The 12,946-nt window shown below is 41.7% G+C and overlaps 1 protein-coding gene across 1 annotated transcript; it reads right to left on the bottom strand.

Annotated features, from left to right (window-relative positions):
* Nucleotides 1–8,163: 8,163 nt before the first annotated feature.
* Nucleotides 8,164–10,956, bottom strand: LOC136207309 (uncharacterized). The gene is made up of 8 exons (XM_065998589.1): nucleotides 10,863–10,956; nucleotides 10,494–10,513; nucleotides 10,211–10,438; nucleotides 9,785–9,906; nucleotides 9,535–9,592; nucleotides 9,250–9,390; nucleotides 8,887–9,113; nucleotides 8,164–8,802 (listed from the first exon to the last, which is right to left on the bottom strand). Exons 1-7 carry the CDS (start codon nucleotides 10,954–10,956, stop codon nucleotides 9,060–9,062), a joined length of 717 nt encoding a protein of 238 aa, XP_065854661.1. The 3' UTR covers nucleotides 8,164–8,802; nucleotides 8,887–9,059.
* Nucleotides 10,957–12,946: the final 1,990 nt, after the last annotated feature.

Genomic DNA, 12,946 nt, shown 5'->3' on the forward strand with positions numbered 1-12,946 from the left:
CGCGTCCCTCGGACCGCAATGTGAGCCCAAAACCAAAATCCTAGGAAAGAGACCTGGACCAACGAGTGTGTGGAGGAATAAGGGTGGAAGAGAGATGTTGTGATACGTGTGATTAGACTAACGTTTGTTCTTCTTATCTTATATATCCGTAAATAAATAAACGCACACACCACGAATCATGCATATAAAATCATGCATACATACTAATGGATACCGTTCGCGCAGACGTCATCATTAAGCGATTGTGGTACCGAGAGAGCAGTCGACTAGTTAGGCAGTTTGACCAGTTACAGATTGACAGTTCTGAATCGGCAGTTGTGGCTTCGGAATCATCTTCGTCCGAGTATACTCAGTCTTCAGCCAGTATGTCTGCGACCGACGAAAAAGTGGCCGGATTGGAAAACTTTGTGAACAACATTAATGAGCAGTTAGCGGCGATAGCGGCCCAGTTAGCTAAGCTGGCCATGAGAGATGACAAAAGTGGCAGTAAACACGCTGAGAATGAGGTGAACGATGGACCTCGCTTTGGGAATGAGGATGACTATCAGGATTATATCCGGAAGCAGCTTGAGAAAGAGAAAGCTAAGGAAGAGGAGTGGAAGCAACACATCACTCAGGAGGTGCAGGATCTACGTGGGGGAAGTTCCGGGAGTCAGGACTTTTATAACTTGAAGAATTGTTTATCGGCAACGGCTTTGCCTTTGAAATTCCGGCTCCCTGACATGAAAAAATTCGATGGAACTGGAGATCCCACTGCCCACATGAATTAGTATATCGCCGTGATGAAGCACACGATCCTGACTGAGGATCAAGTCCTGGGGCTGTTTAACACTTATCTAGAGGGGGCGGCCCTCACATGGTTTCATGCATTGCCTATGGTGACGAAGAGGGATTGGAAGGAGTTAGCGAAGTCATTCATAGCTCAGTATAGCTTCAATACCATGCTGGAGGTCACTTTGAAGGAGCTAGAGAGCACTAAGCAACAGGCTGGGGAATCTTTTTCTGATTTTGTGAAAAGATGGAGGGCTAAGGCCGCGGTCATGAAACAGAAGCCGCTTGAGCAAGATCAGATCCGAATGGTGGTTGGCAACACATTGCCGTATATCAAGAATGAGCTGCGGTATATGCCTTTTACCGACTTTAATCAGATGTACAGTTGTGCTTTGACAGTTGAGGGGGATGGAGAACCAAAGAAAGCCTATACCAAGTGGACGAAGTCTGGATATAGTGCCGGAGGGCCAAGTGCGAGTACAGAGTCCGCTGCAGTGAAAGTGCTTGATCTTAATGCTATCGAAAAGAGGCGGTTCGCCAAGTTTGATCAGACTTACGCCAAAGTTTTCGAACGATTGCAGAAGAAGGGATTGTTGAAAGCCCTCACTCCTTATAACAAAGCACCGCCTACTCCGCAGGTACAAGCTAGGGGATACTGCGAGTTCCACAGCAGTTATGGGCATACAATTGAGAATTGTGAGAGGCTGAAACACGAAATCCAAGATTTAATCGAGGAGAAAAAGATAGCTGATCCTTCGTCAGCGAACCCTTCCACTAGGCGTAATCCATTGCCTAATCATAGGGTGAGCATGATCGGAGTTGGCCTGACAGAATGTGTAGTGATGGAATCCTTCGAGGAGAACGTGGAGGAGTTGTTGGACTCCGACGAAAAGAACAATGTAGGAAATGGTCTATATGTGTCCTTCCTTGGCGAGGAACAAGGGGATGAATCGATGGATGAGGGATTGGATGGTGGAGCACCGTATGATGAAGATAGTGCTGAAGAGACCAGAGAAGGGTCGTCTCGAACTATTGTGCCTAATTTGGGTCTGTTTAGTGGAGGGGGAAATCCCGAGATGCACTTGCGTGAATATATGCGCGATATGTTTGTTGAATCCTTCGGGGTGGATGAGATTGCTTAGTGGTTCCACCATTCGCTGATAGGCGAGCCTTTGGGGTGGTTTCACTCATTACCCGACTCTTGCAAGTATGATTGGGATCAATTGTCAGATCTATTTCTAGAAAAGTATCGAAGAGCTGAGGACAGGACTGCAGAGCGCTTTGCGATGCAGATCGGACCTATCAAGCGTCCGCTACCGAGGGTCAGTAAGTATAATGGCAACAAAGATCCGATGGAACACCTTCATTTCTACTTGTCGGCCATGGTGCCCTTGGGTTTTAAGGAAGAAGAGATCACCAGCTTGTTCTGTAATTCATTGATGGGTGAGCCGTTGATGTGGTATATGTCACTTCCGATGTATGTTAAGACCGATTGGGCGGCAATGACGAAGAGGTTTATCAAAGTGTATACGGTATGGATGTTGGCGGATCAAACCCCGGACTCCCCCTCTTATGAAACGCCCGAGGCAGTGTTGGCAATGCCTAGGTATGGTGGATACCAGGATCCTGTTGAGCATGCGAGGTTATTCCGCAACCATATGTATAACGCCGGGTTCCCGCAATGTGAATTACACGAACATTTTCCGGAAACCCTAATGGGAGAAGCCTTGTTGTGGCACCAAGGCCTATCAGAGGAGGAAAGGGGTCATTGGATACCGCTTAGGAGTGCTTTTGTGGCGAGATATGAGAGGTATGTTCCATGGATGGGATCCCTGGAAGATCTGGATAGGATCAGGCAATTCCCCGAGGAGCCGTTCGTGGATTATGCTAGGAGGTGGAGGCAGCGGTATGAGCAGTGTCACGAAACAATGAGTGATAAGGTGCAGCTTATGTGCATACAAAGAGGAGCTATTCCGTTGGCAGCTAGAAGGATGAGCAGAGTGTCCCTCCGAGATTACAATGATCTGATAGGTTGGGCTTTGTATGGATCAGCGGATCCTTTTTATTTGAATCCGAACGTTCCTCACGTTATGGATTTAATGATTGTGGATATTTGGGAAAGTTCCTCGGACGAGGAAGATGCTAATCGGAGGATTCCTATCAATATTTGGGATGAATCGGATGATGAGCCAGAAATTGCTGTCATGACAAGATCAGGTCGAGTGGCCGAGGGAAAGGCACCTATGGTTGAGACTGAGATAGGGGAAGGGTCGGCTCCTAAGCCCGATGACCAAGTTCTTGAGCAGTTGAAGAAGACACAAGCTAAGTCCACAGGGTGGGAAGTTTTATGCCATTCCAAGTACCACCGTGAAAACCTGATGAAAGAGCTGCGGAATTTGGTTATTTCTACCGATACCGAACCGGCAGCACTAGTAGGGGCAATCATGGCTCGAAAGAAAACTAAAATCACGTTTACCGACGAGGATCTCCCAGAAGAGGGGAAGGCTCACAATAAGCCTTTGTACATCCGAGCGGAAATCAACGGGAAGAAGACTAGCTGTGTGATGGTCGATGATGGATCGGCTATTAATGTCTGCCCGTTGAAACTCTTGTCTAAGTTGGGAGTGGAAAGAGGAGACTTGACGGCCTCGGAAACTGTGATTAGGGCTTATGATGATAGCCGTAGGCATATTGAAGGAGTCTTTAAGGCCAAGTTGAAAGTGGGGCAGCATGAGGAAGAAACTGAATTCACGGTGCTGGATATCCCGGTAACCTTTGCTGTATTGTTGGGACGCCCTTGGTTCCACAAGTTGGGAGGTGTGCCCTCCACGCTCCATCAAATGATCAAGTTTCCCTTCGGGGAGGAGATAGTGATGATCAGAGCAGAGAAATTGAGAGCTCGGTGGCAGCATTGGGAATTGAGCCTCAACTGTTCTCCGGATTCCAAGTTTCTGGGATCTACGAGTCTAGCATGACCACCGATGTGGTGAAAATGATGAAGGGAGGCTTCATCCCTGGTATGGGCTTGGGAGCACACCATCAAGGGTTGCCAGAATTTCCGGATTTCAAGAGTCAGAAAACCCGAAGGGGTTTAGGATATGAACAGGGAGGTCCGTCCAACGCAAGTGGTGAAGGAAAGGTGGGCCTAAGGAAGTATTTTGTGAACGAGGGGCACGGAAAGGTTTATTCGGGGACTCCCGAGTCATGGACTAGCACCGAAGGAAAGATTCTGCCAGGTTTTGAGATCTTCAATGATGTTACTGACTGGGGCAAAGGAAAGGCAAGTTGCTTCATCGAGGAGATTATGATGTTAGATTTGAATGCCGAGGAGCAAGTCATCACTATTGAAGCAACTGCAGGAGCGGTGGACGAGCCCAGTACCTCCAAAGCTTATGAGAAACCCAAGAACCCTGATGATGAAAATTGTATTACTGCTTTATTTGAATCTGATGATGTACTCGCCAACACTATCAGTGAAATGAATTCTGATTTTGCTTACTTGCTTGATGTTGATCGTGATCATTCCATGCATTCTCATTCATATAACATGCCCACATTTGAAATCAATACTATAGAAATGTCAACTTTCAATCTTGGCACGGATGAAAATCCTAAACTTATACAAATTGCTCAAGAATTAACTATTGAAGAGAGGAAAGAATTTGAGAGAATAATTAAAAAATACGAAATAGTGTTTGCTTGGACGTACGAAGACATGCCAGGAATCGATCGATCAATCGTAACTCACCGTATTCCGACATACCCCGATGCTAAGCCCGTGAAACAGAAACTCCGACGCATGAGACCGGAATGGGCAGATAAGATCAGAGAAGAAGTGAAGAAGCAGTTAGAAGCAGGGTTCATCGAAGTAATCGACTATCCCCCTTGGGTCGCAAATGTAGTGCCCATCGCGAAAAAGGACGGCAAAGTGAGAATGTGCGTCGATTATAGAGATCTTAACAAAGCATGCCCGAAAGATGAGTTCGCATTGCCTCATATTGACATATTGATCGATAGTGCAGCATCGAGCGTCTTACACACGAATGTGGACGGTTTCATGGGCTACATGCAAGTTCAGATGGCCGAGAAACACAAAGCAAAAACTTCGTTCACAACTGAGTGGGGAACATACTGCTACAGGGTGATGCCGTTTGGTTTGAAGAATGCCGGGGCAACTTACCAGCGAATGGCTACAGCACTGTTCCATGATATGATACACAAGGAGGTAGAAGTTTATGTGGATGACATGATGGTCAAATTAGAGACAAGAGAGGGGCATTTTGCTGCACTCGAGAAGTTTTGGGCCCGAATTGCAGAATTCAAGCTAAGGTTAAACCCGAAGAAGTGCTTCTTCGGCGTTTCATCGGGGAAAATCTTAGGCTATATAATCGGAAACAAGGGAATTGAGGTAGATCCCGACAAAGTGAAGGCCATACGAGAAATGCCGGCACCAAAGAATGAGAAAGAAGTGAGAGGGTTTCTGGGGCAGGTTCAGTATATCAGCCGGTTCATAGCAAGACTCACTGCAATCTGCGAGCCGATCTTTAAGTTGCTACGGAAAGATCAACCCACGATTTGGAATGATAAGTGTCAGCAGGCCTTAGAGAAGGTCCGGGATTACTTGTCTAATCCGCCAATTTTGAGACCGCCTAAACTGGGAAAACCGCTGCTCCTCTATGTGGCAATCGAGGAGCGATCCATTGGGGCAATGCTGGCCCAGGAAGGGGACACGGGCGTGGAGCACGCGGTATATTATCTGAGTAAGAAGTTCCTGGAGTACGAGCTTAAGTATAACATGATCGAAAAGACGTGCGTAGCAGTAGCATGGCTAACAAAGAAACTACGGCACTATTTTCAATCTTACAAAGTGATCATTATTTCCCGGATGGACCCCGTGAAGTATCTGTACCGAACTCCGTCTCTAACAGGGAAGCTAGCCCGATGGTTGTTGCTTTTGTCCGAGTTTGATATTGAATACGTAACGAAGAAGGTTATCAAGGGGAGGGCCGTAGCAGAATTTCTGGCCAACCAACCCCTGAGCGCAGAAGAAGAAGAGATAAACTATGATTTTCCCGACGAGCACCTGAACGTAATAGAAGTTATACCATGGAAAATGTTCTTTAATGGAGCAGTTAAATTGAATGGAGCGGGTGTAGGAGTGTTGCTTATCTCACCAGAAGGGGAAAGGATCCCGATGGCAAAGAAGTTGTCTTTCCCTCTCACTAACAATATGGCTGAGTACGAAGCGTGCATCTGTGGGTTGGAGTCACTAGCAGCACTAGGGGCATCATATGTCGAAATTTGGGGTGACTCCAAGCTGATCATCGAACAGGCACAAGGAAACTGGGAAGTGAGGGAAGAAAGGCTACGTCCATACCTAGACCAGCTAGAGGGGTTGGCACAAAGATTCAAGGAATGTCGTTTTTATCATATTCCTCGAGCACAGAACCAGGTAGCAGATGCTTTGGCCACTTTGGTATCAGTTTGGGACAACCCTCGGAACCTTGCCTCGAAGCCGTTGGTATTGAGGAGATCTCACAAACCATGCTACGAAGACGTAATGTTATTAGGGGCAGATGAAAAGCCGTGGTATTTCGATATCGTGAACTTTATGAAGAATGGAACATACCCGGCGGAGTCGGAACTTAGGGATCAAGCCGTGATCAGAAGATTAGCTCAAAAATTCATCATCCATAATGACTTACTCTACGAAAGGCACATCGATGGGTTGAAATTAAGATGTCTAGATGAAGGGGAAGCCCGCGAGATGATGGATTCGGTGCGCTCAGGAATTTGTGGAGCCCATATGGGGGGAGCAGTGTTAGCGAAGAAAATTGTGAGGCAGGGCTTCTATTGGCTTACCATGAAAAGAGATTGCCACGAATATGCAAAGAAATGTCACGATTTCCAAATCCATGGGGATTATAATCATTTACCGACCATGGAACTGCATGTATTGGCGCCCATCTAGCCGTTCGCAGCTTGGGGCATCGATATCATCGGTGAGGTGAGACCTAATGCGTCAAATGGACACAAATTCATCGTAGTCGCTATCGATTACTTCACCAAGTGGGTGGAGGCCGAATCATTCAGTAAGCTAGGGTCGAAGCAAATGAGGAGATTTATCGAAAAACAAATGATCACTAGGTTCGGAGTGCCTCATCACATGATCACGGATAATGGGATCCAGTTCCAGGGGGAAGTGAGAGGTCTCTTTCAAGAATACGGTATCGGGCATCATAGGTCTTCTCCATATCGCCCGCAGGCCAACGGGGCAGTGGAAGCCACAAATAAGAACCTTAAGAGGATTCTCGTAAAGACAGTGGAGTCACATCGGAATTGGCACGAGCAGCTTCCGCTTGCTTTGTGGGCCTATCGCACGGCTATTAGAACATCTACTGGGGCAACGCCGTTCTCCTTAGTATATGGGGCAGAAACAGTTCTGCCGATTGAGATTGAGAAGCGATCGCTGAGAATCGCGGTAGAAGCAGAAATTCCTGAGACGGAATGGGTGAAGAAGCGGTATAAACAGTTAGCATTGGTAGACGAGAAAAGGATGGAGGCCCTTTACCATGTGCAGTTATATCAGTGAAGGATGGCCCGAGCCTTCAACAAAAAGGTCAAGGCTAGCCCTATCAAAGAAGGGGATATGGTGCTAAAACAGATCCGTGTGACGCACACCGACCCGAGGGGCAAGTTTAGACCAAACTGGGAAGGGCCGTTCTTCGTGAAGAAGATACTAAGCAAAGGAGCGGTGAAGTTAACTACTATGGACGGCATGGAGTTCACCGAACCTACCAACACTACAAAAAAAGAGGCTTTTAATGAGAAGAAAAATTATCATTAAAAGTCCAAATATTCTCGTGAAAGAGTTTTTAATGAGAATTATTACTCTCATGGCTCCCTTCATTATAGGGGTCCCTTACTAAAAGTAATTATGAGAATAAAATACATTCTCATTATCACCATATTTAATGAGATTAATTGTCCTCATCAGAATTTTTTATAATAATAAAAACTCTTCCCGTTAAATTGTTTATAATAATTAGAAATATTCTCATTAATTTTTTATATAATAATTAAAAATCTTCTCATTAAATCTTTTATAATGATTCAAAAACCCCTCATTAAAGATTTTATCATGATAAAAAAAAATATTTACATTATATAATAATATTCTACTGATTAATTATAAGAATACAATTCAACAATAAATTATAAAACAAAGTTCCATTTTAATTCACTAAGAAGAAAGAGCCACAACTTGGATTCTATATGAATCATAGTATATAATGGTCCTGTTCTGTTACAGAACTAGCCCTGTTTTTTTGCAGAACTAATCTGATCCGATTGATATGACACAACACAATAATTCTTGACATGATAACATGATTTACAGAACTAATCTGATTCGATTGATACCAAACTACACAATCTGGGCTCTGTAAACAATGGCCTAATAAATCATTACATCGTAACGCAAAAAAAAACAAACATATTTCTTTTTCTACAGTACTTAACATCTCCATATTGCCAATCTGATACTGCTGCGTAATCAAAATACTTTTAAAACAAAATTCATTATAGGTACATGTTCGCTCTTTATCAGTCCATACACACGGTTATGCCAATTTGAATGTTATTCTCGTTTGCTATCCTTGGTTTAGCTTTTTCATGTGCAAAACAGAGAGCAGCAAAACAATTTCAGTTCAGCCAACCGAAGAGTTCATGCAGGATTCAGTTTAAAATAATGCTGCTGCATTTATCAAAAAGGCATACCTGAAACAGCAACATAGAAAAAAATTGCTAGGCGATATCTGTCTATCCATGGCAAATTCACTTCAAGGGAGCAGTATCTTCGATGTTTTCCTACTTTGATGGATTCCGTGGAGTTCATGCTATGCGGTTGCAACTCCAACAATGGGAACTTTACCCTGTGGACAGGGTGTCCATTCATCTCCCTAACTTCAAGGTTCAAGGTCACTAGACTTGCTCTCCAGTCTATTTCAATCGATCTAAAGTTTGGTTGGCCTATAAAGAATCTACATTTTAGAATCATGCCCCAAAAATATACTTTTCAAGATAAAACTAAGTTTGATGAAAATCCTCACTCACCATATGTACATGACTTGAATCTGCAATTTTGGTTCATTACTCTCATTGTAGTTGGTGTCAACCAAGCTACATATCTCACTATGAATTTCAGCAGCGAGGGTATTGCTTTTTCAACAGCTTGAGTAAGTCCACTTGAGGTTACATCAGAGTGGATATCCTGTTGCACAGTCATATCATGAGATTTCTCCAAAATGAACATCTCCACTTATGAATAACACTCCCTCTCTCTGCACAAGCAAATATGAATGTTAGACAGATAGCCACAACAAAATGAAACTGCTGGAATATAACTAATGCTTGTGTATACAATACAATCACTCATTCATAAACGTTATTAGAGGTAGATGACAATTTGAATATTACCTGAATAGAAGATCCAATTATTGTAATGACTGTTTTGGGTCCATTCAACTCTTTTTCTAGCCATGTCCACTGAGAAACCCCCAATATAGTTCCATCACTATGCAATGGATCCCTGTGGTATCTCGTATCCAAGAGAATAATCTACATAAATTTTAATCACCAAAGTTCATTAGGCGCAGAAGGTTCCTCTACATACAAATAAGCCACGCCAATAATGTTATGCCAATGACCCTCATAGAGACCACTCACTACATGAAAAAGAATAGCAGGTTAACTCTTTCATACCTTAATTTGTCTGTTCACAGGGCCAAAAGTATAAGTATATACACCTTCCTGTTTCCGCCTAAAACATTTAAATCCCAACGATTAAGTTGGCCAGCAGAGCAATACGCCACTTTCTTTATTTGACTTTTACTCAATGCAAATGAGAATTAAACAATATGTCAATCAGATAGATCTGATCATATGTAATTCTGTAAATCTTTTGAATTAAAAAAATAAAGGAAAAAATGAGTTGTTGAAGAGTATATCTCACCGAGGACTGTCTTGAGGTTCATCCAATAAATCTAGAAGAAGCCTCTGGTTGGTGACTTTCCCTTCAAATTCTTTTCCAGCATCATTTAAGCCATAATCATGGTCATCCCAAGTGCCAATTACCTGCAACCTCCACTTATTATCACTCAGAAACAGAAGCAAATAAAATACGGAAAAAGACAAAAAGAAAAAGAAAAAGGCAATTTCTGACAAAACAAGGCAATCTATTGACCACAACCGATTAACAGGACACATTGTTAGACACTATTAACATTATTATCATTTTTATTACACTTATATAACATAATACAGTTTTGATACCATAACAAGAATTGCCAGAATCTAAAGAATTCAATGATTGTAAATAAATCAAGAAGTCTAATCCCTTAGCAAAAATGGAATTAGAAAAAGAATAAGACAAAAGCACCTTAGTACTCTGGCGGAGACGAGAATAAGCAGGATTAGTCTTATCTTTGTGGTATTTGGACTCTAATTCCTGCTGAGAGGAAGGAACAAACCTCGGAGCATTCTTCCATGGCCCAATAGTCCTTTCCTTTCCAAATACTTTGTAAAGGCATCTAATATCTCCATAAACGTTATCGCCCAGCCAAATGAAAATTTGGGGATCGAAGTCAGTTATTGCCTTCCATATAGGCTACGTAAAACAAAAAGACAGTTGTTCAATTACTCTACCGAGATTGAAAGCTAACAAAATGTTCAATAACGCCATCTATGATCCATGAAAAAAAAATCAGTTATCAGAGTAAGAATTGAAGGATTAGTACTGTAGCAGAGAGAGATTACCTGTTATGCCTTGTATTTTATCTGTTCCTTTAATCAAAATAACAAATATCCCCTTTCTTTAACCAAGTCTCTAAATCCAAGGTTTCAGCAATTGCCTTCTCCTCTCCTACATAACTTGCACGAACACCATTCGGACCTCATTAAAACAAAATAACTACTTCAATCTTATAACTTGTTGTAGAAAAATATTGTAAGGCCTCATGTATTCTAACATAGTGTGATTATATGATCAAAATACGAAAAAAGAATTAGTGAAAAGAGTAGCCAATTGTTACCTTTCATGGTGGTTGGTCCTTGCAACCAGAGCTCCCCTCGCTGGCTAGGAGGCAAGGCCTCTACCATTGAAGGATCAACAATCTTGGTTTTCATATCTTCAGCCAAGCGTCCAAAGGAATCATGCTACTTTACTTCTTCCTATGTTATTGTCCTTGTTGCCCCCACCTAATGTCTCAGTCATTCCATACCCCTGTTGCAAAGTATATCAATCTCATCAACTCACCATCACTTTTCACAATCATTTACAACACTACAAACATATATAATGAACATGCAAAATGCAACTATAGAAAATACAATATGACACAGAACTCTTGCTTATGCATACAGATTTATGAAAAACAAGTTTTTTTATCCATCAATACTCTAACTGGATAGAAGCATACAATTATATTATGTACAAACTACAATCCTATTTATGAATTTGCACCATGACTAGATTTTACTTGCATTACATATTCTAGTAATAACTTATGGTTAACAGAATAATGCTAAAAAACAACCAGTTATGCTTGAATAGAATCAATTTAAATTACAATTAGATGCAAAAGTGGACCTTCAAAATGCCAATCAAACTACTCACCTCAACGAAACAGATGTAACATTTAAAGCTGTTACTTACTAATTTCCAACACTAATAGGTGACAAAAAAATATAGATCTCATTACTTACTAAAAAAGTGAAGGAAAGTCATTTTTTTTTCTCAAACAACAGAAACAACTTACCTTTAATTCAGACCAGGAAACAATTTAATTAACTAATTGAAATGCAATGAAAGAGGGAAAGGCGAAAGTAGAAAAACCTCAGGGGAATGGTTGGGTGGAAGAGAAGAGTGAATAGCAGTTCAAAACCCCCCTTTGAGTTGCCAAAATAAGAAAATAAAGGCATAAAATTCAATTTTCCGTAGCTTCCCCTGTAGAATCTAGCCATTCATGAATAGCTCAAATTCAAGCCTGGATGAAATTGAGCCGGACTAAAGGGAGATGAGAGGAAGAGGGAAATCCCATATAACTTACCACTAGTTAGGAGAGTGAGGAGTGAACGAATTCAAATGCAGTTCTCAAAACGAGCCTCTAGCTTAGACATTAGGCATCCGAATCGGACATTGACTCAATTTACACCAGTCAGCGCGAAGAGAGAGTCCACATGAGATGACTCGACATGAAATTCACACGAGGGATCCGAGATACCAAGCAGGGAGGACGACCGGAGATGACTCGACATGAGATGTTAACAAGTTTAGCCCTAGGGTTTAACATAGGGAGAAACGGTAGAGAGAGAAACAGAAAGAAAGAGAGTCGTATAATGAATGTAGAGGGTGGGAGAGAGAAAAATTACTAAATTATCTTTTTTCCTTATTTATTTATTTTAGTATTAATTAACTTTTTGGGGAGAATTTTTTGGAGCCAAAACATTTGGTGCCAATTAATGAGAATAATTTTATAAAATTAAGCTGTTGGTTATTCATAATGATATTTGCAATGAGAATATTTTAATATCCTCATAATAGCATGTTTGTTATGAGAATTTTTTACTATTCTCACTAAATTTTTCTCATAAATAGTTGTTTTTCTTGTAGTGCAATCTGGATAGGCTTAAGAAATACTTTTCGTTAAAAAAAAAAAAAAAAAGAAAGAAAAATTTCCGATAGGTTGAAAACCCGCAAAGGGCGACCTATGCAACAATAAGGGACATCCCAATGGGTGAAAACCCGAAAGGGCGCTCATTTGAAAATTCCGGGATAATAAAAGGAGAGTTGAAAAATCGTTGGGATCTGAAAACCGAAAAAAGGCGGGTCCTGGTAACAGTAGTTGTATCTTGAGCAATTATAAAAATAATGTATAAGCGGCTAAGTATTTCTGTTGTTTGTAAATAAATAAAGGCATGAATATATTTGAAGAGAATGATTGGAATTATTATGATCGACTGAATGCATGGTATTGTAAGTCATGAATTATACATTTCTTTTCCCCACCACCAAATAAAAAGCCTACCCAAATATCTTTGTCACATATACCCGTCGTACATCACGGTAGTATTAATAAAGTTGTAAACCGAAATAATGACGGGACTATCAATGAGA

Source organism: Euphorbia lathyris, chromosome 9 (genome assembly GCF_963576675.1).
Source record: "Euphorbia lathyris chromosome 9, ddEupLath1.1, whole genome shotgun sequence".
NCBI lineage: Eukaryota > Viridiplantae > Streptophyta > Magnoliopsida > Malpighiales > Euphorbiaceae > Euphorbia > Euphorbia lathyris.

What these genes read in the sequence shown, in the direction of transcription:
- LOC136207309 (XM_065998589.1), bottom strand. Translation starts at nt 10,956, where the DNA reads ATGAAAACCAAGATTGTTGATCCTTCAATGGTAGAGGCCTTGCCTCCT. An exon ending in ATGGCGTTATTGAACATTTT is followed by an intron (nt 10,439 to 10,493) that starts GTTAGCTTTCAA and finishes TGTTTTACGTAG; the next exon opens with CCTATATGGAAGGCAATAAC. An exon ending in TAATTGGATCTTCTATTCAG is followed by an intron (nt 9,114 to 9,249) that starts GTAATATTCAAA and finishes TTGCTTGTGCAG; the next exon opens with AGAGAGGGAGTGTTATTCAT.